Raw genomic sequence first — 24,224 nt, 5'->3', positions numbered from 1 at the left:
CATGAATGACAAGCCAAATGTTGAGATGATCATAAAGGAAAAGAGACTAAAAAATAACTGCCACCATGCATCACTGACCTCCTGCTGTGGTGCTGAGGCTGTGTTGCCAGCTGGTGGAGCTTTGGGAAAGTGCTTGGGTAAAGAAGGCACAGCCTTCATCAATGGGGAAATCCACGTCACAATGTCACAAAAACATGGAATGCATGGATAAACTGGAAAAAAATAGGTCACACTTTGAAGAAGAGACCTTGCCCCCTGGTCTCCCCTGACCCATACCATCAGGTGAGTTTTCCTCCACAGTATTCTGACTCAACTCCAGCACAGTAACAAATCCAGCGGACCCTGAGCCACAACCTCCAAAAATTCTAGCTGAATTAAACTCTCCTGCAGAACAGAGCTTATCACAGAACTGCAACCTGAACATATACACAAAACTTAGGGTAGGAGCAATGCTCAGCAGGTAAGAGAACTGGCTGGTCTTCCAGAGCACAGAGGTTCAGTTCCTAACATCCACATGGTAGCTTGCAACTGTCCATAACTACAGTTCCAGAAGATTCAAAGTCTTATTCTGGCACACACACACACACACGCACGCACGCACACACGCACGCACGCACGCACGCACGCACGCACACGCAAACTATTATACACCTAAGTTTTAAAGTAAAAAAAAAAAAAATAGAACATTTTTCTAAGCTTTAACACTAAACCCTTGAGTTGTAAAGTTCAGATACAATGGGTGTGAACTTGATCATGGGCAAGCATGCTTCTTAAACCCTTGGAAACTGGAACAAACTTTTCCTTTGTTTCAATAAAATACAAAATTCACTTGAAAGCACAGGTCGTCTGGTTCTATAGACGCATGCTCATGGCTAGCTCACCTGCTGAGCATCACTGCTGCTCTAATTTTTGTGTATATGCTCAGGTTTCAGGTCTGTGATGAGCTCCGCTCTGCAGGAGAGCATAATTCAGTTCACCATTCAGGGTCACCTTGGTTTGTGTTACTGTGCAGAGCTGAGGCAGAATACTATGGTAGAAGGGTATAGAGGAAAACTCATTTGATGGTGTGGATCAGAAGAGAAGGGGGCAAGGTCTCTTCTTCAAGGAGCAGGGACTTTCACACTGGTTGTTTTGCCAGGGAACGCCAGGCAAAAGTGCCTTTCCATAGTCTTACTACCAACAATGAGTTTTTGTTAATTTTTTAGAACAGTTTTTCGTTAGGATGTTTCTCTTGTTTGTTTACACAGTGATTGAGATGCCTGCTAAGGAACCCTAGAATGGCAATGAGGTTTAACTGTGCACCATACAAATGGAAAATAAAAACCTTTACGGCCTGCAGAATGGCCCAACTTCAGCTTGCTTCTAACCATTCCAGAATTAGCATAAAGGAAGAAGGCTGATATCAGAAAATAAAAACATAGGCTTTAGTATTTAATGTAACTGCTATTTGCCAAAGCAGGCACTCCTGACAGATCTGCTCTGTGTAAACTTGTGTTAATACCATTCTATAATGGCTCCTGATCTTATGCTATAATCAGCATGCTCTGTGTCACAACAGCATAGGAACAATTCCCGGACAACTGTCAGGATGACTGGGCACGAAACTCCAGCACAGCCAGCTCAACACAGCGTTAGGCTTTACTATGCTGGTAGAGTTTTACAAAAAGACATATTTCTTGACTATCCTTTACTAGATAGTTGCGAAAGTTAGGAAATATAAAATTTTCAACTTCAAAATTAATTATAAATGGAGCCTTAAATGTCCATCTACCTTATGATATCCATAGCCTGGTAGAGGATTTCAGACTGGTCGACTGCAATCACTTTCTTTGCCCCAACTTTGGCAGCAAACATGGAGAGAATTCCAGTTCCACACCCAACATCCAGAACAACCTGGAAGATAAAGTAGCTGCTATTGAAAAACCATCTATGTGAAACTGCACTCACATGGGGATATTTGAGTTAGGACCACCTTCTGATAAAAGTTTAACTTTGTTGATTAAATATGGTAATTTCTATGTGAAAAAAACAACATATTATGGATTATTTTAAATCAATAACCTTATAGTTGGCCACAGTATTCTGCAATTAGGCCACCAATGCTAAATTAAGAGACACTCTGCACAAACCAAGTAATTCCACGGCCAGCACAGAAGTGCTCTCCTCTGCTAATTGCTAGAGTCTGAGGCTCAGCAAATCTGAATTTGGGCAGAAACACGCCTTTTGAGTTTAAGCAAAAGGAATTAAAGTAGACCCAATGCAATTTAAAAACAGTTACAAAGGCAAAAGGGAATATGTCACATGAGAGGAGGTGACCAGAGGGAAGGGGTGGGACATCAGTTGGAAGAGGAATCTACCAAACACACTTCGATTAAGAATATCATAGTGACAGCTAACAATGCCTTCCATGCTAACCTAAGAAATACCGGCAGGTAAAACCTGTGTGCTCTAACTCTTTCATTGACAGTGACACCCCGGCAAATACTACAAATTTATCCCAAATATGCACCATTCCAGAGCCCATGTATATTAAACACCTGGTTTTATAAATACTGGGATTATAGGTACATATAACCACGCCTAGCTCTCCTAGTCTTTGTCTTAATAGTTAACACACACTTTTTGAAGAAATGAGCAATAAATGAATAAAAGAATATAAAAATCATGCCAGGCAATGGTGCAGCAAAAAAATGGGAGGAATGTTAGAGCAGGGGAAGGGATACACTCCTTTTAAACTGTAAACAGGTTGGAGAATACCTCTGACTCACATGCATAGAGAACTGAGGCTGTAGAGCAGGATTGTGCTAACCAAAGACCTGAACCAAGCTGAACTCCACTCACCACGACTCAACACTAACTAGCAGTTTCCTCTGAGGTAAGACTATGGAACACACACTTAGGATGTGTGCCAATAGCATCCCTGTGTTTACTTAAATGTGAACTATATAACAGTATTGTTTCCCATTCTTTCTGCTTCCATTCTCTCTTCTTTCCTATGTCACCACATTAGATCAGAGTTCTGGGGTCCAGAGATGTAGTTCAGTACATTGCCCTGGCTGCAATTTCTCATAACAGAAACAAAAGAAATTATGTAGAAGTTAGAGATTATTTACAACATGACTCAGCTGTTGTGGGAACATTTTCCCTGAAGGACAAAAATTATATCTAATCCCCCCTTGAGGACACCAGCAACAAACCATAGTTCAAAAGTCTGGCTTGGGGAGCCAGTGAGGTTATGGGGCTACTTACAGAGCATGGCAAGTTCCCCATGGCTGTACAGACGGAGACACCCCCCTCCCCGCTTCCCCTTCAGTTAATTAGCTTCTTCACTCTATGTATTCTAGCACCTCCCCAGACCACGAGGTCAGTGTGATTAGAGCAGAATAACCATCATATGTCAGGCAGATACAGGAAGGGGTGGCTAAAATCACAGTGAGGGTCCAATGACCCTCCCCACTCCTTCCTCCTATAAGGCAAAATCAGCAGTCTCCAAGAATTTTCTTTTAATATATAATCTATAATATCACTATAAACAAAGTAATTTTGTCAAGTTCCAAATAAAATAAACCAAAACAGAAAGAAAGCAGTAAAACACAAAAAGTACAAATATACAGTGTGGCTACACATAGCATAAGTGTGGCAAAAGCTCCCATTTTTATGGCCGCAACTAAACCATTGCATCTCCCAAAACGCAATTCGATTTACACAATTAGAAATGAAAATAAAAGCCTGGAGACAGACTGATGAATGGATAACAGGGCATATACAAATGTAATCAGTTTATCCAGTCTTAAAAAGGAAGGAATTCTAAGACATGTTCCAAGGAGCTACTGTGCTATGTGAAGAGACAGCTTATGATTCAATTTATACAACAGTCACAGCAGTGAGGAAGAGGAGTGACCTTTAGAGGCTGAAGGGAGGGCAAGTGGGAAGTCACCAAAGGGATAGAGTTTTAGCTTTGTAAAATGAACACAACTCTGAAGATAAATGGTGTGATGGTACTGACTACCACTCAACTGTACATTTAAAATGATTAAGACTGCAAATTTTATCATTTGTTATTTAATGACACTGGAAAATGGGAGAAATGTTAATAAGGAATAATTTCTATAAAAATAAATGCAAAAAAGTATTAAGATAGACATACCATAGTTCAACTAAAAATCTGTTTGCAGGGGCTAGAGAGATGGCTCAGTGGTTAAGAGCACTGATTGCTTTTCCAGAGGTCCTGAGTTCAATTCCCAGCAACCACATGGTGGCTCACAACCATCTGTAATGAGATCTGATGCCCTCTTCTGGTGTGTCGGAAGACAGCAACAATATACCCATATTCATGAAATAAATATATATTTTGTTTGCAGGCTGGAGAGAAACAGTTCAGTGCTTAAGAGTACTTGCTGTGCAACGAATCATGAGGACTGGAGTTCAGATCCTAGCAAGCCCAGTGTGCAGGCATGCCTGCAACCACAGCTCCGAGAGGAGACAGGAGGGTTGCTGGCACTTGCTGGCTTCCATCCTAGCCAATAAAATGTAAGATCCAGGTTCAGAGAAAGACTCTGCCTCAGGGGAATGGGGGGTTGGGGAGTGAAGTTACAGGAAGATACTTGATGCCCTCTTCTGGCCTTGAGTCCTGGGCAGACAGGGACATAGGGCACAGATCTCTCTCTCCTCTCTCTCTCTCTCGCTCTCTCTCTCTCTCTCTCTCTCTCTCACACACACACACACACACACACTCTTTATTTAATTCTCATTTTTCAAATGAGGACAGCAAACTCCAAAGAGTGGAAGAAACATGTCCAGGACCCTACAGCTGGTGAATCATACAAATGGCTTCTAACACAGGTCAATGTGCTTCCAGAGCCTCATTATACTCTCCATTGAACTTTAGTAGTTAATTACATCTAGCTGATAACTGAGTGGTCAGGCAGGCAAAACTTGACAGACTCAGAAGAAATGGTGAGAATAACAAAATAAATTGATGCTATTCTATAAAATGATAAGATAAGTTGATTTCCTCATTTCTAACGAACAAGCAAACCTTAACTGTAGATAGAAGCCAGCAGCATAAAGGCGGCACCTGACTGGGAATTTCTTCAATGGACTCCAAACAAATTAATTATGAGCATGAGAGAGGATGATTAAGTGTCACCCAAAGTTAAATTAATTGAGCTACCATATGGCCTCCACAGGAATTTTGATAACTGAAACAATATTAAGAAAGGAAACAAGATAGGGAGGGGGCAGGAGGAAAAAGACCATTTTTAATTACAGCCACCTTTAAAAAAAAAAACATAAAAACTTTACTTGTCTGTTTGTGCAGGTGTGTGTGCCACAGCATGCATGTGGACCTTATTTGGAACAACATCTCTTTGCTAGCCACTACTGTGTGCCTCAGGTGAGCTTCTCAGAGTCTCTTGGCTCTGCCTCCCTTTTGCCAGAGGGGCTTGGGTTATAGACCTGCAACTGTATCTTGCTTCATGTGGGTTCTGGAGATCCAAACTCACTCACACTTGCATGTATAACCACTAGGCCACTCCCTGATTCCATAACAATACTGTGAAAAACACATCTCTACTATGCACTGTAAAGTATGGCACAGAAACTAGTGTTGTAGCATGTAGTCTACTTAGCACATAAAAGAGGAAATAGTCATAAAACACAGAAAAAATTGCACAATCTCATGGACTTTGAAAACAATGACCCATAAATATTTACACAGAGCAACAACCACATATGTATGTCTATGGGTAACAAGTCCCACCCTAACTACCTCTCCACACTGTTGCTCAGTATGGCCAACAAGACTTGCAAGCACTAGACTAGAACACAAAGCCTGGCGTTTTTCAGTTCTGTGTTTTGAAGACATCAATTAGTCTCCCTGTTTAAAGTAAACGTAAAACAAATCACAGGTAGAGCAGACAGAGAGCCCCTAGTTCCATGTGTTACACAATGACCTATGCATTATCAAGTGCACTTAAGTGCATGGCTCTGCATCTTCTACAGCCACAGCCACAGTTCAAGGAGACAGAACCTGCAGACTAATATTCTCAGTTACAAAAAAGTATGCCCTTGAGTATGTTTTACAACACTGAATATTTTAATTACAGTGACTTTTGAGAAACCACCAATGTCAAGCAAAACCCATCACATTGGTAAAGTTAATGGCTACCACCTCAGGTAAGCAGCAAGGAGGTGCTCACACTAGCACTCACAGTAGCCTGCCACCCTTACCTAGGTAGGCTCTCTCAGTGACAGCTGTAGAATGCCATAAACTGACTTCACACAGCTTGCCATGGTTTGTTGATAATGCAAACACAATATGTTTGATTGTGTATGTAGGTGAGCACTCATGTGCATATGAACTTGTGTGTGTGTGTGTGTGTGTGTGTTCAGATGTGCATTTATGTTTATGTACATTTGTACACACAGGCCAGAGATTGAGCTGGTTGTCTTACTCTCACTCTCCACCACTGAGCACAGAGCCCCATGATTCAGCTTGTCGAACCCACCTGTGCCTGGATATACCTAGATCACAGGTGGGCTGCCATGTGGATCCTGGGAATGTAAACCCCAGTCGCCCCCATCTTTTTGTGGTAAGTGCTTTATCATTGAGCCATCTCCCATCCCATGCACATACACAGAACACAGCCCTGCAACAAAAAAAACTAGAAGCAAAAGTTGCTGTAAACAGGTCCATCAACTTAGTAAGAACCCTTCCTAGTTACAAATACTTTGGTAACTCGTATTTGAACCTTTCTGGGATTTTCTTACTTACTATAAGAAACAGTGTAGACCAGAGTGCACTGAGAGAAAAACTGCTAGCTCCCCTCTTCAGTCTCTATGGCATTCAACAAAGAAATGAGACGATGCCTCAAAGACATGGGTGCTCAGACATCAGCAATGTCATTCAGAAAGGATCCAAACACTCAGTCTACAGGTGAGCCACAAAAGGGTCTCTCACAGTGAAGGTCTCCATTCTCTGCTCCTCCAAGACAGAATGCCCCGGAAATATCTTAGAGATTAAGCTGTAGTGAACTAGAAACATCTACATGCTCTCAGTGCACAGTCGTGAAGGAAGAACAATTCTAGGCAAAGAATTCAGATGGCAAAACTCATAACTAAATTAGTGGGTTAATATCTAATAAAGAAAAAGAAAAACATCACACTTTGAGCAAGCACAGCAATATAGAAAGGGAGGGAAAGGACAGAGGGGGAGAAGAAAATGTGAGAAGTGAGGACGGACTAGTCCACAAACACACAGCACAAGTACTCACACAAAGAAACATACACAATCAGATGTGCACAAGCTCATGTGAGCATACAGAGAAAGCAAGACAGATCCACACAAACACACAAAGCATATGAGCATCTTCTAAATAAAGACTATGCCTGTCAAGATGGTTCAGTAGGCAAAGGCGCCTACCACCAAGCTTGGGCCTGATCCCTGGGAACCATGCAATGGAAGGAGAACAGACTGTCGCAAGTTGTCCCTGCACTCCACCCATGCTCCATGTCACGCACATGTGTGTTCACCCACACACAAACAGGACTGGTGACATGGCTCAGTAGACAAAGGCACTTGCTGCCAAGTCTGACAACCTGGAATCCATATGATACAGAACTATCCTTAGACCAACACAGATACTCTGTGGTATGCATATGCCCACCCTACCATACACAATAAACAAATTTAAAGGAAAAGAAAAAAAGAATAAATAAGTAAAAATGTAATATAATTTTAAATAAATTAGACAGTATTAAAACAGAAAACAAGATGTCCCATAAAGAGACACATCCACAAGGGACTAAACAGTACAGAAAAAAAATCTAGCTTTTATATTTTACTCTAGCCAACATTATGCATTTTAACTATTCAACACAGAATAATAATTAAAAGTATGCTTTGCCATGGTGTTTGTCTGATACATTCGTAACACATAATCATAGTAAGTCAAACACTATAGTTTAGACTAATTGGATAGGCAACAGCTCCGTTCCTGTAATGAATGACTTTCAGCTTTATAAAAGACGCCCCTTATAAAAGACCCCATTAGCATCTAGGTTATCAGAATGAAGCACCACACAGCAGTTCATCTAAGGCTCCCGGAAATCAAAACCTGAGTCAATTGTCCAGGGACAACTCAATGACCATTCACTCACCTTATCTTTGAAGATGTGTGGATTTTGGTATATGAAATCTCTGTAACTTTCTGTGCGTACTTTGTCCTAGGGTAGAGAAATCAAAACACCGTGTTTACAGGGACAGTTTGAGCAAACGACTTCTATGAACTTATCCCACTGCATTACACACTGCTAGCTTCCACAGCTATACTCTGCCTGGAAATCTGAGCTACTTACTCTTTTCCTTCAAATAGAAAACAATAAAGAACATAAATAGCAACAACACAAAAAACTTTTTATTTAAAAGTATCTGTGAAAGATGGCCCTGTTGGACATCAGTGGGAGGAGCGGCCCTCAGGCCTGAGGGTGTTCCATGCCCCAGTGTAGGGGAATGCCAGGTCAGGAAGATGAGAGTGAGTAGGGAGGTGGGTGGGGAGCACCCTCATAGAGGCAGGGGGAGGGGGTGAAATGGGGGCTTCCGAAGGGAGACCTGGAAAGGGGAAAACATTTGAAATGTAAATAAAGAAAATATCCAAGAAAAAAATATTGCTATAGAGAAAAAAAAAATCTGTGAATCAGATCCAGCCATTAGTCTGAAATGTGTGTGTCTTTTCTTTCCACACTGGTCACCAATAGACTCAAGAGATGATAAATGCAAAGTAAAGGTGCCCTTTAAGCAGAGCCTGGCTCCCTGCACTGAAGCTACAAGAAAATAAGGAACAGAAAAAAAATAAAACAGATAAAAGAAAAGGTGAAGCGCAGAGGGATCATGAGTCCGCACCAAGGAAGCTCTTCTAAGAAAGTCACACCGTTTACGGTATTGTTTGTTTCTAGAAATGTCTGCACTTGGAAACAATGCCTCTCAGCGTGCAGGTCTAGAAGGAAATCCTGTGAGCCCCTCAGCACACATTACCAGATTCCATGCTCTGGAGTCTCTCGTGAACTGTGAGCATGCAGGCCCGCAGCATCCTCACATTCCTGCTGGCTGGTGACCAAGATGCACCCTTAAGTCAGACATGCACAGCCTGCAGATGAGGTTGGGGGAGGGCTTGCTCTGCAGCCAGTAAGGAAAACTGTATATGGTAAAAACATGTGCCACCAAGTGAGACATTCTAGCTTTGGTTTCACATAAAAGATACAATAGTTGTCCTCCTGTTACCTGTGGGCCTCACTTTTATGGATCCAGCCAAATGAGGCTGGAGAGTACCTCAGACAAATAACTGCATCTGTCCTGAGCCTGTGTGACCGTGTTACCTTTCCCTGAATAATGTATGCCACAGTGACCTGTCTTCTCATTTCCCTATAAAATAAACAAGAAACTTAAGCCAACAAAAACAATTCCTCCAAGATCCCTCTAAGGTCTCCTCTTTCAAAATTCACTTCATCTGTTTTTTGTTTTGTTTTGTTTTGTTTTGTTTGGCCAGGGATGGGGATGGGGATGGCGGTGGTCACTAAGTCCAATCTCCAATTAGCACTGGGAATGGGGCAAATTAGGGGGAAAGGTGGTGGGTAGGATTATGTTTACATTGTATACATATACAAAATTCTCAGGAATAAACAAAGATTGTACATCCAATGCCCCTTTAAGTGAACACCATTTTGTACATTTTCTGCTGCAACAAGAGAACTCAGAGTGGGCGTGAGTCATAGGTGCAGCAGCTGAGGATGCTCTCACCATCCACCTGCCCACCCTCCAACTCAATCAACCACATTCCAACTGCAGTCCTAAGAGCACGCAACGCTACCTGGCTGAGCTACTCTCTTCCTGGTGGTCTCTCATCACATACATCTGTATCTAGCAGACACTGGGCTGAACAACTGACGCTTTGCTAGAAAAAAACCCACAATCATTGTGAGGAGCGGGTATGGAGGCAGTCCCAAAGGTGCCAGGGACTGCAGCTAAGTCGTATGATTTGCACCTGACTTCCTCATATAAGCCACAAACATCTTGAGAGCTGCGCAGGTGTACCAGGATACCGGTGAATCCATTTTGATGGAGATATGCCCCTGCTGCCCTGATTAGCTGAAGCTGCGTGCCTGGTGAGGTGGCGTGGCCTGCTGTGCGTGGATGGGAACTGAGAGTATATAAGAGTGAGAGGCCCAGGGTTCGGGGGAGATATAAACAAGGGAGATATAAACAAGAAGAAACAGGACTGAATAAACGTGTGCAGAAGGATCCTGTTGCAGCGTCGTTCTTCCTGGCCAGTTGGGCGCGTGCAAGAAATCATGAACAGGAAAGCTACTAAAGAAATTGCCTTAAAAACCACTTCCAAGCCAGGGTGGCAGCGCATGCCTGAGATCCTATGATCCACTGCAGTGGAGGCTGAAAGGACATGAGTTCAAGGTCATCCCTGGCTACATAGAGAGTGTGAGGTCAGCCTATGCTACAGGAGAACCTGTCTCAAAATAAACAAAACAACAAAGGAAATCCTCAAAACAACAAAGTTTCAAAGATTTACTCTAACAAAAAGCTAACATGAATATACAGAATAAAGCCAGGCAGCGGTGGCACACGCCTTTAATCCCAGCACTTGGGAAGCAGAAGCAGGGGGATTTCTGAGTTTGAGGCCAACCTGGTCTACAGAGTGAGTTCCAGAACAGCCAGGGCTACACAGAGAAACCCTGTCTCAAGAAAAAGAAAAAAAAAGAGAGAGAAAAGAAAGAAAATACAGAATAAACCTTGGAATACATCTTATATATCAATCAGACACAAAGTAACAAATCAGAGTTCTGATACACAGGAGTGCATGTGGACCCGAGAGGAGACTCTCTGCTCTATCCCTCAAAACAGAAGCATTGTGGACAAGTCTTGGGCAGAATAGCTACACACTACAATTTTATGTCCAAACATAACACCTCAAGGTGCATCCGCCTAAGAAAGGGAACAAAAGCCAAGTCAGTTGCAGGTACAAGGAGACAACACCCACACCCACACTTCATGTATCCAACAGCACGATGACCAGCATTACTGCACTCCAGGGACAGCGACTGCCACAGTACCCAGGCAGCTGGAGCACAGCTGGGATGTGCATTACAGCCAACAACCACCCTGCTTCAGAGGCCCAAAGTAGCAAGGGCTAGCTAAAGTCCATGGAACCCACACCCCTTATCAACTGTGTCTTTGAATTTTAAATAATTACGTTCATCCAAACCCTAGAAATAAGATTACAATTATCTAATTGTTTGCAACTAAACAAGAAAAACTGCCAACCAGGCTATAAAAAGCCTTACACTCAGGATTTCCTAGCCTTAAATTATTTGTCAGAATCAAGTAGGCTTTCTGTAGTAAGATACCACTGAACAGTTTATTTGTGCTAAGAGCTGCTCTGGTGAAAAACAAGAACCAGCCTGCTCCAAGGCATGCCTACTTCCCAACTTAGCCAATATCAAACCTATCAATGTCTCCAAGAGCAATCCTATACCATAGGAAGGGAAATGGAGGCAGAGATAATTAATGGCAGTATCTAAGTGATTTTTCTAAAGGGAAAGATGACCCTGCAACCCTTTAGCTGGAGTCTCCATGTACATCCAAAACTCTCACACTGGTCACACACATACAGTCTCTAGTTGCTGACATTCGAACGAGTCATGTTATGCACACTAGTCTTCCCTGATCACATTACTACCCACAGCAACTTTCAGTGCCCATGACCTGTCTGTAAAAGACTACACAAGATGTACACCAAAGACACAAAAGAGCATGCAGCACTAAGTTGACAGAGATTTAAACCACCAACTTGGCTTAAATGAACTCTCCTTTACCACAAATAGGAAGTGTGCCCATTTGCTACACAAATTCCCTCTTTATTGTCTGTAATGCTATGCCATCACCACCCAGGTGACGGCAGCTGTGATAGGGCATTAATAATGGCATGACACTGCTTTCAAGTCCTTGGACTTCCTTTACATAGAATAATCTTTGGAGGGAGGAGTCAGGAAAGGATTTTTATTGATCAATTTTAAGGAAAGAGAAGGTAGCATCTAACATCCTAGAGATAAACATTTAAGAATTTTAATAAATTTTATAATCCAACATTTATTTCATCTTACGCTAGTCAGTTATAGTCAGTTTTGCTGATTTACAACGCTTACTATTGTGATCTGTAATATCTGATAAAATGTACAGTCAGTAGGTAAAGTTAGGAATTCCTTCTCATATGGACATGACCACTATGACTATTAAAACTGAACAGATTCAAGTATCAGGTCTGACCACATTTGGAAACATTTCTATATTATCAATGATTTTGTGGGTTTTAAGTCATGACACAAATCCTGTGAAAACTGTTTTAAATTAAACTTTGTAATTTTGTAATTGTAAACTTTGTGCAAACCAAGTCAGCATTGCTATTTTAAAAACTAAAATAGTTTCTTTTCCATTAAAGAAACTAGGCCTGTCATTTAATCACTACTTAACATGGTAGATGTTCCAGGGAAGACCAGAGCCATCAAGCAGTTGTTTTTTCCAGTGCTCAATTTCAAGGAAAAAGTGGCTTGATAAGACAGATTAATACTGATGTAAATAGGATTTACAGGGCCTTGACACCTCTGTAATCTTCTCATCTTGGGAGCGTGGGAGCATATGTGTGTGTGCGTGCGCACACACACACACACACACACACACCCCTCTAGACTATTAAGAAAAAGCCTGTTCTGTAGGGTTCTCCCTTTGGCAGATTTGATGTGCAAGTGCTCTGTCCAACCTTTAGCATTTCTTCATGTATCCCATAATGCCCATAGGAGCTGAAGTAGACGCCATCCTCATCCTCCTGCAGGTCTGCAATGGTCGTCGTGGAGGAGCAGGTTCTGACATCTACGTTCATCACAAAGTCCTGAGCAAATTGTCTGTAATCAATTTGAAATACACTCTTGAGACAGATTTATTGGGCCATGAGAAAAGGCAAGGCTGGAGGGGGAGGAAGGGGAGGGGGAGAAGGGCAGTGTGCCCAGCCTCTTAAATCCTCTCTAGCTGAAGCGCCCCACAGCGCCCCCTGCTGGATCTGAAGCAATACACTACTTATTCAAATTATTTTTCCTACTGTTCTAAACATCCTTTTTAGCATCTAAATCAATGGAGCCCATTTCAACTTTGAATGTTCTTGAAATGGGTTATATGGGGAGAAAGAAGTCCCTATCCACTCAAGTGCTCACACCCGGGTGGTGGAATACTAGTGATACAAGGTACACAAGAGGAAGGAAGCCTAGCTAAGAACTAGGAACTTGGAGGGACTCTGCTCTCCCTGGCCGCAGACATCCCGGCCAGCCACCACACAGGAACTCGGGTCCTGTGAAGCAGCTTACACATCCAGCAGGCAGACACTGGGAGGAACACATGCTATGACTACACATGTGTAGGTCTGCGGCCACCTGCACACTAACATCTAACCTAACAAGTCCCCCAGGAAATGAGGGACTCCAAGAGAATACCTGTGAGTGGGGAAAAAAACTGTCCCCGGCTATCTGGTTCTTTGTTAAATTCTACACTACTGTCACATTTTGGTTTTTTAAAAAACATTTCAATGTTGTATTTTTCTAAAACCTAAAAAAATAATAACCCTTCCATTTCTGAAAAACTAGGACAATGAAAGTGGAGAAACCAACTAGAAATAAGGAAAGTGAAAGGCAGGAAATACCTTTAGAAGGACATGAGAACAGCCACATGTGCAAAGCAATAATGAAGCTTCTACACGTACATAAACATTCTACGGTACAGCATGAATGTTGCATGTCTTTAATACTCCTAGAGGAGGAATCCACACTGAGTGTCTAACATCCCGGTGTCCTTACCAGGAACTATTATCTATCCTGAGCCACCTACATACAACAGGGATTGGTTGGAAAAAGGACTCACTTCATCTTCTGCAGATCCTCACGCGCCCGAGCCAAGGCAGCCTCAGCAGACAGCGCCCGCGCTTCCATGTGCTTCAACTTCTCAACAACAGATGCGCTTTCACTGAGTCCATTGGGGTATGAGAATGGAGTAGACACAGGCTCATAAAGATCTTCTACATCTAAAGGGTGAACAGACATCATTATCAGGCCTCGTCACAGCAACACAGCGGGGCCAAACAGGTTGGAAAGAAACAGGCCTAAGTGCCTACCATGGTCAAGTGAGGAACTTGTTAAAAGCACTTTTTGCATGCTTGCTATCCAGGTCCATTGATTTGATCTCATGGAGTATGCTTTTGCTTAGCTGGCTAAATTGAACATATGTATGCATGCATACACTGAACCACACCAGAAGGAAGTCTAGAGTTTACATTAGCTTTCAAGTGTGCACACAGTACATCATATCTCATGCTCAAAACAACCTGAGGTGCAATTAGTTATTCCTATTTCAGACACAGGGAAAGTAAATTTCAAAAAAGCTAAATGACCAATTCAAAGTCATATAGTGACACTCACAGGTTATCCTGCTGGGTGCATCAAGAATGAGCATGGAGGGCAGTATGTGAAAGGGTAAAAGTAAAAAAAAAATCTTACTTAGATGTGATGTGCATATAAAACATCTTACAGGGTGTGGGCCTGTGGCAGAAGATCCAGCAGCAGGGCAAACCAGCCAGGCTTAAGACCCCACAGCCGTGCCCTGCTAGGACACCATGATGATATGTGTGGTACATATTACCACTAAGGGTCACACAGATGTCTACTGTCTGTGCTGCAGCCTGAAGATCCGTAGGCCATGACGCCACTGCGGGCATACTGATGTGAGCAGGCTGTGCTGCCACCCAAGGCCATGGTGACATCCAGTTCCTTGCTGCCAAAAAGGGCCATGTCTGGGTCTGAAGCCCTACTGCAGCTGGGAACTACGCTGATGTCCACGGTCCAAGTTAGCTCCAGAGGCCATGCAGGTGTCTGAGTCTGTTGGGCAGCCTGAGCCATGCTGATGTCGTCAGCAGGCCTTGCTGCCACTGGGGCCACACTGATCTCAGTGGCCTGAGCCTGATTCCATGGTGATGTCCAGGGCTCAGGAAGCCTCCAAGGGCCTTGTCTGGGACCATGGTCCTACTGAGGGGGAGGGGTAGAGTGTGTTCATGGTCTGTGCTATTGCCAGTAACCATGTAGAGGCCCATGATCCATTCTCCCACTGACTGTGAAGAGCAGGAGGCTACTCTGTCTACTTTTGCTATGATATTTATGACTACAAACACCAGTTGAGAGGGAGGGACCTGGAAGGCTTGTATGACAACCCCTACCCGCCCCTGCATCCCCACTGACTCCAAGCTAGCCATTTAAAATAAAGTAACAAGCAAAAAAAAAAAGTAAGCCACCGAAGAAAACTCTTAAAAAGGATGATGGAGATGCTCTCCACAACGGAAGGCTTCTGGGGAGGTGGGAGGGGAACAACTCAGTTCAATTTAAGGATCAGGGTACAGAGAGTTTGACCATGAGTATACAGCTAACACAAAGTGGACTTGGGTTTGGTTGTTGTTCCTTATTTTTATTTTTTTACTTCTTTTTTGGGGAGGGGGAGATCACAAGTGTGGGACCAACATGGAAGGATGGGGAAGGGATCTGATACATGATGTGAAACTCCCAGAGAATCAATAAAAATGCTTTGGGGGTGGGGATGGGGCAAAAAACCAAGCAAACAACAGCAAAAACACAGGCCTGACAGAGACAGAGAGAATTGTGCTGCCATAGGCTAGGGCTGTAAGCTTTCACTTCAGACCAGTACATTCAGAACATTTCACCAACCACATGACTACAGGTAATGCCTTGGTGTTTATGTGAAATGTGCCAACACAGCAGTGATGTGTTCTCATCACACATAAAAATGGTGGGTAAATTGCTGGATGCTAATTTGCTTGACTGCAACAGCCATTTCGAAATGTCTTTGTTCACAGGATCACAACCCTGCACACCAGAAGGTCACATTCAATCACACCTTCATCAAATAAGGAAGACAAGCCATTCCTAAAGGAGAGGGTACAGATAAGGATTTCTATATATCCAATGCCTTCCCATCCTAGGCAATACACTAATATTTTATTACTTGTCCTATGATACAGCCAAAATCTTAGGATAAAAAAATAATCTCGATTTTTAAATTTTCCTCATTAAATTGTAGCGCAGAAATAACTGCAAACCGAACACAGGGATGCCTGATCTGTTTAGAGGAGTATAGTGTTCCAAGTGTGGCTGCCCACAATTTACTCAACCACTCTCTTCTGAGAGGGTATTTTACAGTAAGCTACAATGGTATCATAAATTACTCTGGAACCAGTGAGTCTTAAGATATCCCAGAATCAGGAGATTTCACTAACTTTAAGATAACCTAAAGCAACAAACACTGCTGACCCTGCTTCCTCCTCTGTGCAGCACTGGGGACGGTACCCACCCCACTCAGGTTCTGTAGTGATATGTATGGAGACCCTCCAGGGCTGGGACACAACAGCTAAGCTACCCCATATACACTGTTCCTCTGGGAGACTAGAGCCCAAGCTGAAGCCAATACACACACTGCAAAGTTACTGACCTCCACTCACACCCAGAGAACAGTCATCTCATGTGTTTCAACACTCAGTCCCCAGCTGGTGCACTGTTCAGAAAGTTGTAGAACCTTTAGTAAGCAGAACCCACTCCAGGAAGTGGGAGATGAAAATAAGCTTTTAAGTTTTACTTATTTGTATTTACGTCTGTGTCAGCTAGTCTGTATGTCCACCACATACACACACAGAGGCCGGAAGAGCCATCACAGCCCTTGGAACCGGAGTTACAATCTGGATGCTGGGAACAGAACTGGCAGTGTGTGTTCTTAACCTGTGCCACCTCCTACCCTCTCTACACTTTCTGATGTAGACCCAATGTAACCAGCTGCTTATGCAATGCCTTCCCTGCCAGTATGGAGTGATCCTCTCAAATGGTCAGCCAGAGTAAGTCTTTCCTCTCTTCACTGTGGGGATCCACCCACAGCAACCACAAAACTAATGCAAGTCCTTACTTTGTACTTTGTTTTCAAATTCAAGCTATTTGGCAAGCTTGGTTTTACTTCTGCTAAAATAAAAATCAGTCATAATTTAACATTATTATGCATCACCATTCAGTGATGTTAATCTTATAAACTGCAAGGGAAAGAGAAGCAGTAAGCAGCCCCTGGAACGTGTGGTCTTACTGCACAAAGCACTGGATTCTAACAATCATTCCACAGAGTTCACAGGGATGCCTGTTCTCTTTAGAAGAGCATACATCCATATCCCAAGTGTGGATGCCCACAATTTACTCAACCACTCTCTTCTGAGAGGGTATTTAGCTTCTTTCCATATTTCGCAATAAGCTACAATGGTATCATAAATTACTCTCTGTATACTGTTTGGAATCAGAGGGTCAATCTATAACCTGATGATGGACATCAAGAATGCAGTTTTGCTGAGGCTGGGAGTACTTCAGGGTCAAACCTAGAATTAGTTCGTGGCAGGCAAGCTCTCATCAGCTCAGCTACATACCCAGACCTGTGATTCATCTCTGTGAAAACTGACAGCCTGCTGAGGTCTTTAGAGATGAAGCCCTTATCCACAGAGGACAGATCTACAGTGGATGCCTAAAACTGAACCCACTATGAACCATGTTTTCCATCATAAAGTTTAATCAATATCCATCATAAAATGTCATCAATAAACCGAATACAGAAAAAGACTATCAGTTAACAACAAATATTAACAAGATGCTAGAGGAAGATGTATACGAAGGAGATGCTCAAGGAGACTGCTCTCCTTGAGCGTGGGCACTGTGGGGCTGCAATAGTCAATCCTGTAACTGCAACAAAAGGGTGAGCACACAGTGCAGACACACTGGAAAAGCCAGGAAGCACAGCCAGAAGGGACGACTGGCGCAACGCTTCCTCGCTCCTCCAGAACACGGCCAACTTAAAGCTTGCAAACTGCTTACTTTCAGAATCATCTACTCTTTTATCAACCACATGAAAACGGAAAGCAAATCACTGCTTGAGTGACGAAGGTCCATTTTCTTTGCTTCATTTGGTGTAACAAATGGCCTGAGGCTAGCTAAAGCAGATAGAGAAGGTTCGTCTCACCAAACTGAAGCAAAAGGTCATCTTCCAACACTGGCTTCAGGTACTCATCTTTTTCCCAAGGCACAGGGTTATATATGGAATTCATATATTCAACCGTAGGATTCTGGGCATGAAGATAAAGCACACTGTATTCATTGTTTGCAATGACAAAGCTCCCAAAAAAGGAGTGAGGAACTTAAGCAAAACAGAACTCAAATCTGCACAAAATGGTTGCACCTGTGTTTACCCGGCATTCTAAATGGCTACAGGGCATTCTTATACTCTCTGATGCCAGGAGAGTGACACCAGCTCAAACATTCATTTCAAAAGGACAAAGAACAAAACATTTGAAAAAAATAAACAATGTAGGATGGAGAAATGGCTGAGGGCCTAAGAGCATTGGCTATCCTTACAGAACAGCTGGGTTCAATTCCTAGCACCCACATGGGGGCTCACAACCAACCATCTTTAACCCAAGGTCCAGAGGATCCTGACGGCCTCTTTTGGCTTCTGCAGGCACCAGGCATTCAGGCAAAACATTCATATACATAAAATAAGATAGAGATTTAAAAGAGAATAAACTGTGGACATTTTTAAAAGCTCAAAGTTCCTGAATCAGACTAGAAATGATTTGATTTTACTGATAGTTTTCCTTTTATCTAATATTGCTTTCTGCATAGTACTGATCAGTTTAGTTAAACATGACAGGACTAAGCAGAGGGGACATGTCCACCTGGAGCGTCACACAGCACTCTTTTCTCAGGCCCACAATTCCCACAAGATGAAAAATGCCAAATTTGAAACAACAGCTCAAAATTTACTAAATAATCAGGACAGCGACAGTCTCTATGAACTCCAAAAATTTCTAAATAAAATTATTAGGTTTCCAACTTACCTTAAGTCTAATAAAATTTATTAGTTTAATGTATCCATAAAATTCAAGTCCTAAATAGGAGAAAAGACAATTCATTGATTTTAATACAATGTATTTGTTTTAACTCATCTGTAAATTTTCCTCCAATGATATATTTCCGACCTCTAAAGTATCACTTATTATTTGGAATTTTGCATTAAGAATTAGGAGCTGCAATTTTGTTACTTTTAAATATTTAAGCTGAGAATTAGCCACAGGTAACAGGTTTTGAAGTGTTTTGCATTTCATTAAAGAATTTATTTATTATCATGCATGTGGGGGGTACGCTATATGGGGGAGGGAGAGTGTGATGTGTATATGTAAGTGTGCTACCCTGCACAAGTGGAGGTCAAAGAATACTGGCTGTCTTCTTCCACCTCTGTGTGAGTTCTGGGATACAAACTCAGATTGTCAGAACTGTGGCAAAATGGGTGAGAGCACTTACACAGAAGGCATAAGGCCATGATTGCGATTCTCAGCACCACATAAAACACCAGGCAGAGGTGGCAGCCTTTTGTACTGTTAATGCTTGAGAGGCAGAAGCCAGGGATCATTCAAGAAAGCTGCTAGCTAGAGCAGCTGGGTCAGCGAGCTCCAGGTTCAAGTGAGAGGTCCTGCCTCAATGCACACAGTAGAGCACAACTGAGGAAGACAGCTAACATCAGCTGGGGGGAACTACACACAAAGGAAAGAAAGGGTCTGGAAAAAGGGTCAATCTAAACTTCACAAGCAAACCTGCCTTTATGCTAAGAGATACTCACCATGTTTATGGACCATACTATCAATATTAAATTGATGCTCCAACTTACAGTGTGAAAACGTTTCCTCAGCAGAGGCGAACAACCTGAAGAGACAAGCATAGAGTCTCCTGGAACAGTCTCAGAGGAGGTCAAAATACTGAATGTTAGCACTTCCTCCAGGCTCCACCCAACAGTTACCTAGCAACAGCCTACCCCCTCCCTTCCCCTCCATTCCTCTCCTCACCTTCCCTCTCTCTTTCTCCATTTACTCTCTCCCTCTCTCTCTTCCCTTGTGACCCTGGCTGGCCTTTCCTCCTCTTCCTCTCTCTTTCTGTCCTTCTCTGTCCCCCTCCCTCTGCCTCTACCCCCTTCCCCAGGGTCCCTAAACCTGTCCTTTGGCAGATTCCTCAGGGGGACTCCTCAGCAAGTCCCAAGAGGAGCTCCCTCCCTCTGGCGTTACACCACAACCGTTTTAGACAACACTGAATACCCCAAATTTACCCAGAGGCTTCTGGGTAATAAAGCTCTCTCTGATATATTTGGTTTCTCTCAAGTCACAAAAGTTCCCTAGTTGAGCCTCTTTCCCCTCCCTCTGAACCCAGCATAGTGTTTTTAGACACAAAGCACACAATTATACAGCTGGCACATTCCCAAAGTGCCAGATTTCAAGTGACCTTGGTAGTCCTACAGCACCTGCACTACAGCGTGAAGAATAACACTTCTTTTGTATGTAACCTCCAACACTGAAGGACACGAACGAATATACAGCAGAGACTCCGCACTTCACTTCTGTATGCCTAGCACACAGGCAACTCTCAATGTCTGCCAAGACAGGTCATCTGGATCATCCTCGCAGCCTATCACAGGGCACTGCACCACAGATGCTCAATAAATACAATAAATACGAGTGTGCAGTCATTCTCCTCTCCAATGAGGCGCCACCTAGGACCACTAATATGCCACCAGTCAGCACCAGGAACCGACACAGGGGGCGGGACCCAGCAGCGCTAGTCAACATCAATCACCCCTTTTTCAGCCAAGTCACTTCCATCTAAGATGCAGGATTTTAAGTGAAAAGAAGGTGTGTCCTAGGAATATAAACAGCAGCTTCGTGACCTTGAACAAGTTGGTGGCTCTGCAGCCTCATTTTCCCCTAAGTACAAAGAGCATCAGTTCCTCCCTCAATCATGGAAGTGAGCTAGTTCTGTCTAAATGGCTCAGTTGAATGTTACATGAGAAGAGAACGTCCTATTATAGGATGGTAGAAATGGAAGCGCGCTTCCAGTCTATGCGCTTTCAAAGTCTGGTATCCAAGGAACAGAATGAAAAACACCCAGCCTTCATGGAATCCCTAATTTAGGACTAAGGTGTGAAGTTCAGATTTTTTCTGGGTGTGTTTTCGAGAGGGTCTAGCTTGGTGACTCAAGGCTGGCCTGGGATTCCTGACCATTCTCCTGCCTCAGCCTCCAGAGTGATGGTATGCCAGGCCTGACTTAGTATGGGGGGTGGGGGGGGGGAATTAGAGTGAGGGGTGGGGTTGACTGGGCTGCAGAGGCAAACCCAGAGCGCGGTCCCCGGCTCCGCCCCCCCCGGACCACGTGAGCAGCCCCTTGTCAATCAACCGTCCCGCGCGGGCCGGAGCCTCGGGCCCGCCACGTGCTCGCTGGCGCTGCGGCGCGCCTTCCACACCGGCACGAACCTGTCACAGAACAGGCAGGGTGTGTGCTGCCGGCCGTGCGCGGGCTCAGTGTCCGCGTCCTCGTCCTCCCAGCCCGCGTCGTCTCCGCTGTCCGACAGTTCCAGGGGCTCCGGCCCCAGCTCGGCGCCACGGCCTGCAGAGCACACACGGTCAGCACCGAGACCCGCGCCCGCCCACCCGCGCCCCGCCGCCCTACGCGAGGGGGCACCCACCGTTCCCCGCCGCTAGCGAACACATGGCCGCCGACCAAGCGCGCGGCCGCACAGCGCGGCACCGGAGCCGGGAACGAGCGGCGCGGGTGCGCGGGAGCCCCCAAAGCGATCCACACGCGGAGCGTGAACCGTCCGGAGAGCGCTTCCGGGTCACGTGGGCGTAGGGGGCGGGGCACCGCTCTCCGGCTTGGACGCTTGCGCAACCGAGGCGCCGGCGCTTACAAGGTTGAGCACCGACTTATCGCAGCGCCCTCTGGCGGCAGAGATGGCCAATGCAGGCCAGGCTCGGAGGCTCTGGGGAAGACAAGAAAGCCCCTTAAATTAACCTGTATGCTGATGTATGTGGGTGTGCACTCAAGCCCCACACCCCTACTAGGGGTTAAAGTGATAAAGTGAGAACCATGGGCTTTACAAACACCCTAAGTTTGAACTCTATTTCTGAATGCTTGAATTCTAAGCATGAGCAGGTAACCTGCCTTCTCTTGGCCTCAGTTTCCTGACTGGTAAAGCACTCTCATGACTGCAGTAACCTGATGGTTATGGTAAGACTTACACGTGTGTGAAAAGTTTAGGCATTAACTTGAGCCTATACAATGGAAACAGGTGGACTGTGTGATATGTGCCAACAAATGCTCTCTGCCCTGCCTGTGGGGTTAGGGAGGATACCAGGGTTCCCGAGTCTCAGGCTGCCTCCTTTCTAATATTCCTAGTATCTAACAGTGGAGTTCCCTTAGGCAGGTGGGAAGCAGTAATTCTGGGTAGGTAAAGCCTCCAGGCTGCAGATGAGGCTGGACTCTGCATGGGGCATGTTTGAGGACATGGCCAGCTAGGCCTGCATAGTATAGTGTCAGACAGCTCAGTTCAACTTCCCACCATGCACACCCTCGAGCCAGTGTACTGCTGATCACTGAAGCTCTTTGGTGGGCAGTTCCTCTTCCCCTCTGTTGTGTTTTATAAAAAGATAAAGGGAGAAGGGATATGTTTTGGTGGAGGTGTAGTCAGGTGGGGGGGGGGGGGGAGTGGTGCCTCTGCGGGCCCATGCTGAGGCACCTCTTCCCCCTGAGGGCATGGTATAGTAATAGTATAGAATAGAGTTTATTCAGGGCATGGGGAGGGGAGTTAAGAAGGTAATAGAGACAGAAAAAGGCAGAGAGAGAGAGAGAGAGAGAGAGTAGCGGATTAGAGGAGTAGAGGCCAGCCATGAGCACGTGGAGAGAGAGGGGGGAGGGAATGGGGAGAGAGGGGGGCAGGAGCCAGAAGGCAAGAGGACTCAGAGGGGACAAGCAGCCCCTTTTGTAGTGACTCAGGCATACCTAGCCAGGTAACAGGGGGGGGGGTGCTAACACCCTCCCCCAACAGGATTTTGCTCACATCATAATTTTTTAAAATATTTTTGAGAATATCACACAGTGTCTCTTGATCATATGCCTCCCACTCCTCCTCTTAATTCCTCTCAGATCCATCCACTCCCATGGCCCTACCCCTCACCTTTATATCCTTTTAAAAAACAATAACATGGATTCCAGTTTCTGGGGTCCATATACTCTGGGTTGGGGGACAACCACAGGAGTGTGGTCAACCTACCAGAGGTCACAGCCTTAAAGAAAACTCCCTCTCTGAGAAACATCCACTGTCATAGCTCCTCAGGAGTGGGTACTCAAGAATCCCCAGCCACGCCATGTTAGAATGCTGACTGGCTTCTCTCGTGCAGGCAACCCCAGCTGCTAGCTTTACGAGTGGTCCTGGTATGTGCAGAAGACGGTTTCCCTCCAGTCCTCCCAACCTCTTACAGCCTGCCTACCCCTTGTGAAGGTTTGAATAAGTATGGTCCTCCCCACAGAATCATATGTTTGAACGCTTGGCCCATGGAGAGTGGCACTATTAGGAGGTACGGCCTTGTTGGAGTATGTGTGGCCTTGTTAGAGGAAGTGTGTCATTGTGGAAGCAGGCTTTGAGGTCTCCTATGCTCAAACTCCACACAATGTGGAACTCAGTCCCCTTCTACTGCCTTTGGATCAAAATGTAGAACTCTCAGCTCCTCCAGGACCATGTCTGCCTGCACAATGCCATGTTTCCCACCATGATCATAGACTAAACCTCTGAAACTATAAGCCAGCCCCAATTACATGTTTTCCATTATAAAAGTTGTCTTGGTCATAGTGGTCTCTTCACAACAATAAAACCCTAACTAAGATGCCCCCCTTCCCAGTCACATCAACCATTTCTAAAAACAGGTTGTGTTACTCTGGGAACAGCCCAGGTCTTCCTTATTGTCTATTACTGTCTATTATCTTCTCCACCTCCTCTCCCTCCTCTTCCTCTCTTTTTCTCTTTCCCAAATACCCCATTCCATGGTCTGGCTCACAGAAGAGGACAGGGTCCATCACATCACCTTCTGAAGCTCTCTGACATCCTAGGACATTGCCAGATATCTGCTGGCCCTCTTGGCTAGCAGACTGCTCAATGACTTATCACCACCTTGATAGGAGCACCTGCTGAACAAATGAATGAATGTACAGCCTTTCTT

The 24,224-nt window shown here is 44.4% G+C and overlaps 1 protein-coding gene across 2 annotated transcripts in view; it reads right to left on the bottom strand.

Annotated features, from left to right (window-relative positions):
• Prmt3 (protein arginine N-methyltransferase 3) overlaps window positions 1-21,880 on the bottom strand; it is an 82,946-nt gene extending 61,066 nt beyond the window's left edge. Inside the window, exons 1-9 of one of the 2 annotated variants that reach the window (XR_003946565.1) lie at window positions 21,698-21,880; window positions 21,486-21,618; window positions 19,808-19,890; window positions 19,029-19,078; window positions 18,155-18,257; window positions 13,973-14,132; window positions 12,825-12,966; window positions 8,161-8,226; window positions 1,772-1,893 (exon numbers count right to left, since the gene is read on the bottom strand). Coding sequence is in view for 1 of the 2 variants with exons in the window: in NM_133740.2 (NP_598501.1) it covers window positions 1,772-1,893; window positions 8,161-8,226; window positions 12,825-12,966; window positions 13,973-14,132; window positions 18,155-18,257; window positions 19,029-19,078; window positions 19,808-19,890; window positions 21,486-21,618; window positions 21,698-21,722 (884 nt within the window). In the remaining variant the exon portion in view is untranslated. The remainder of the gene's footprint in view (window positions 1-1,771; window positions 1,894-8,160; window positions 8,227-12,824; window positions 12,967-13,972; window positions 14,133-18,154; window positions 18,258-19,028; window positions 19,079-19,807; window positions 19,891-21,485; window positions 21,619-21,697) is intronic. The other variant, NM_133740.2, reaches the window with a different exon arrangement.
• Between the last annotated feature and the right edge of the window lie 2,344 nt (window positions 21,881-24,224).

This window comes from Mus musculus, chromosome 7 (genome assembly GCF_000001635.26).
Source record: "Mus musculus strain C57BL/6J chromosome 7, GRCm38.p6 C57BL/6J".
NCBI classification, from domain to species: Eukaryota; Metazoa; Chordata; class Mammalia; order Rodentia; family Muridae; genus Mus; species Mus musculus.
Note: the sequence above shows the minus strand (reverse complement) of the source record. Positions and strands in the feature narration are given on the sequence as shown.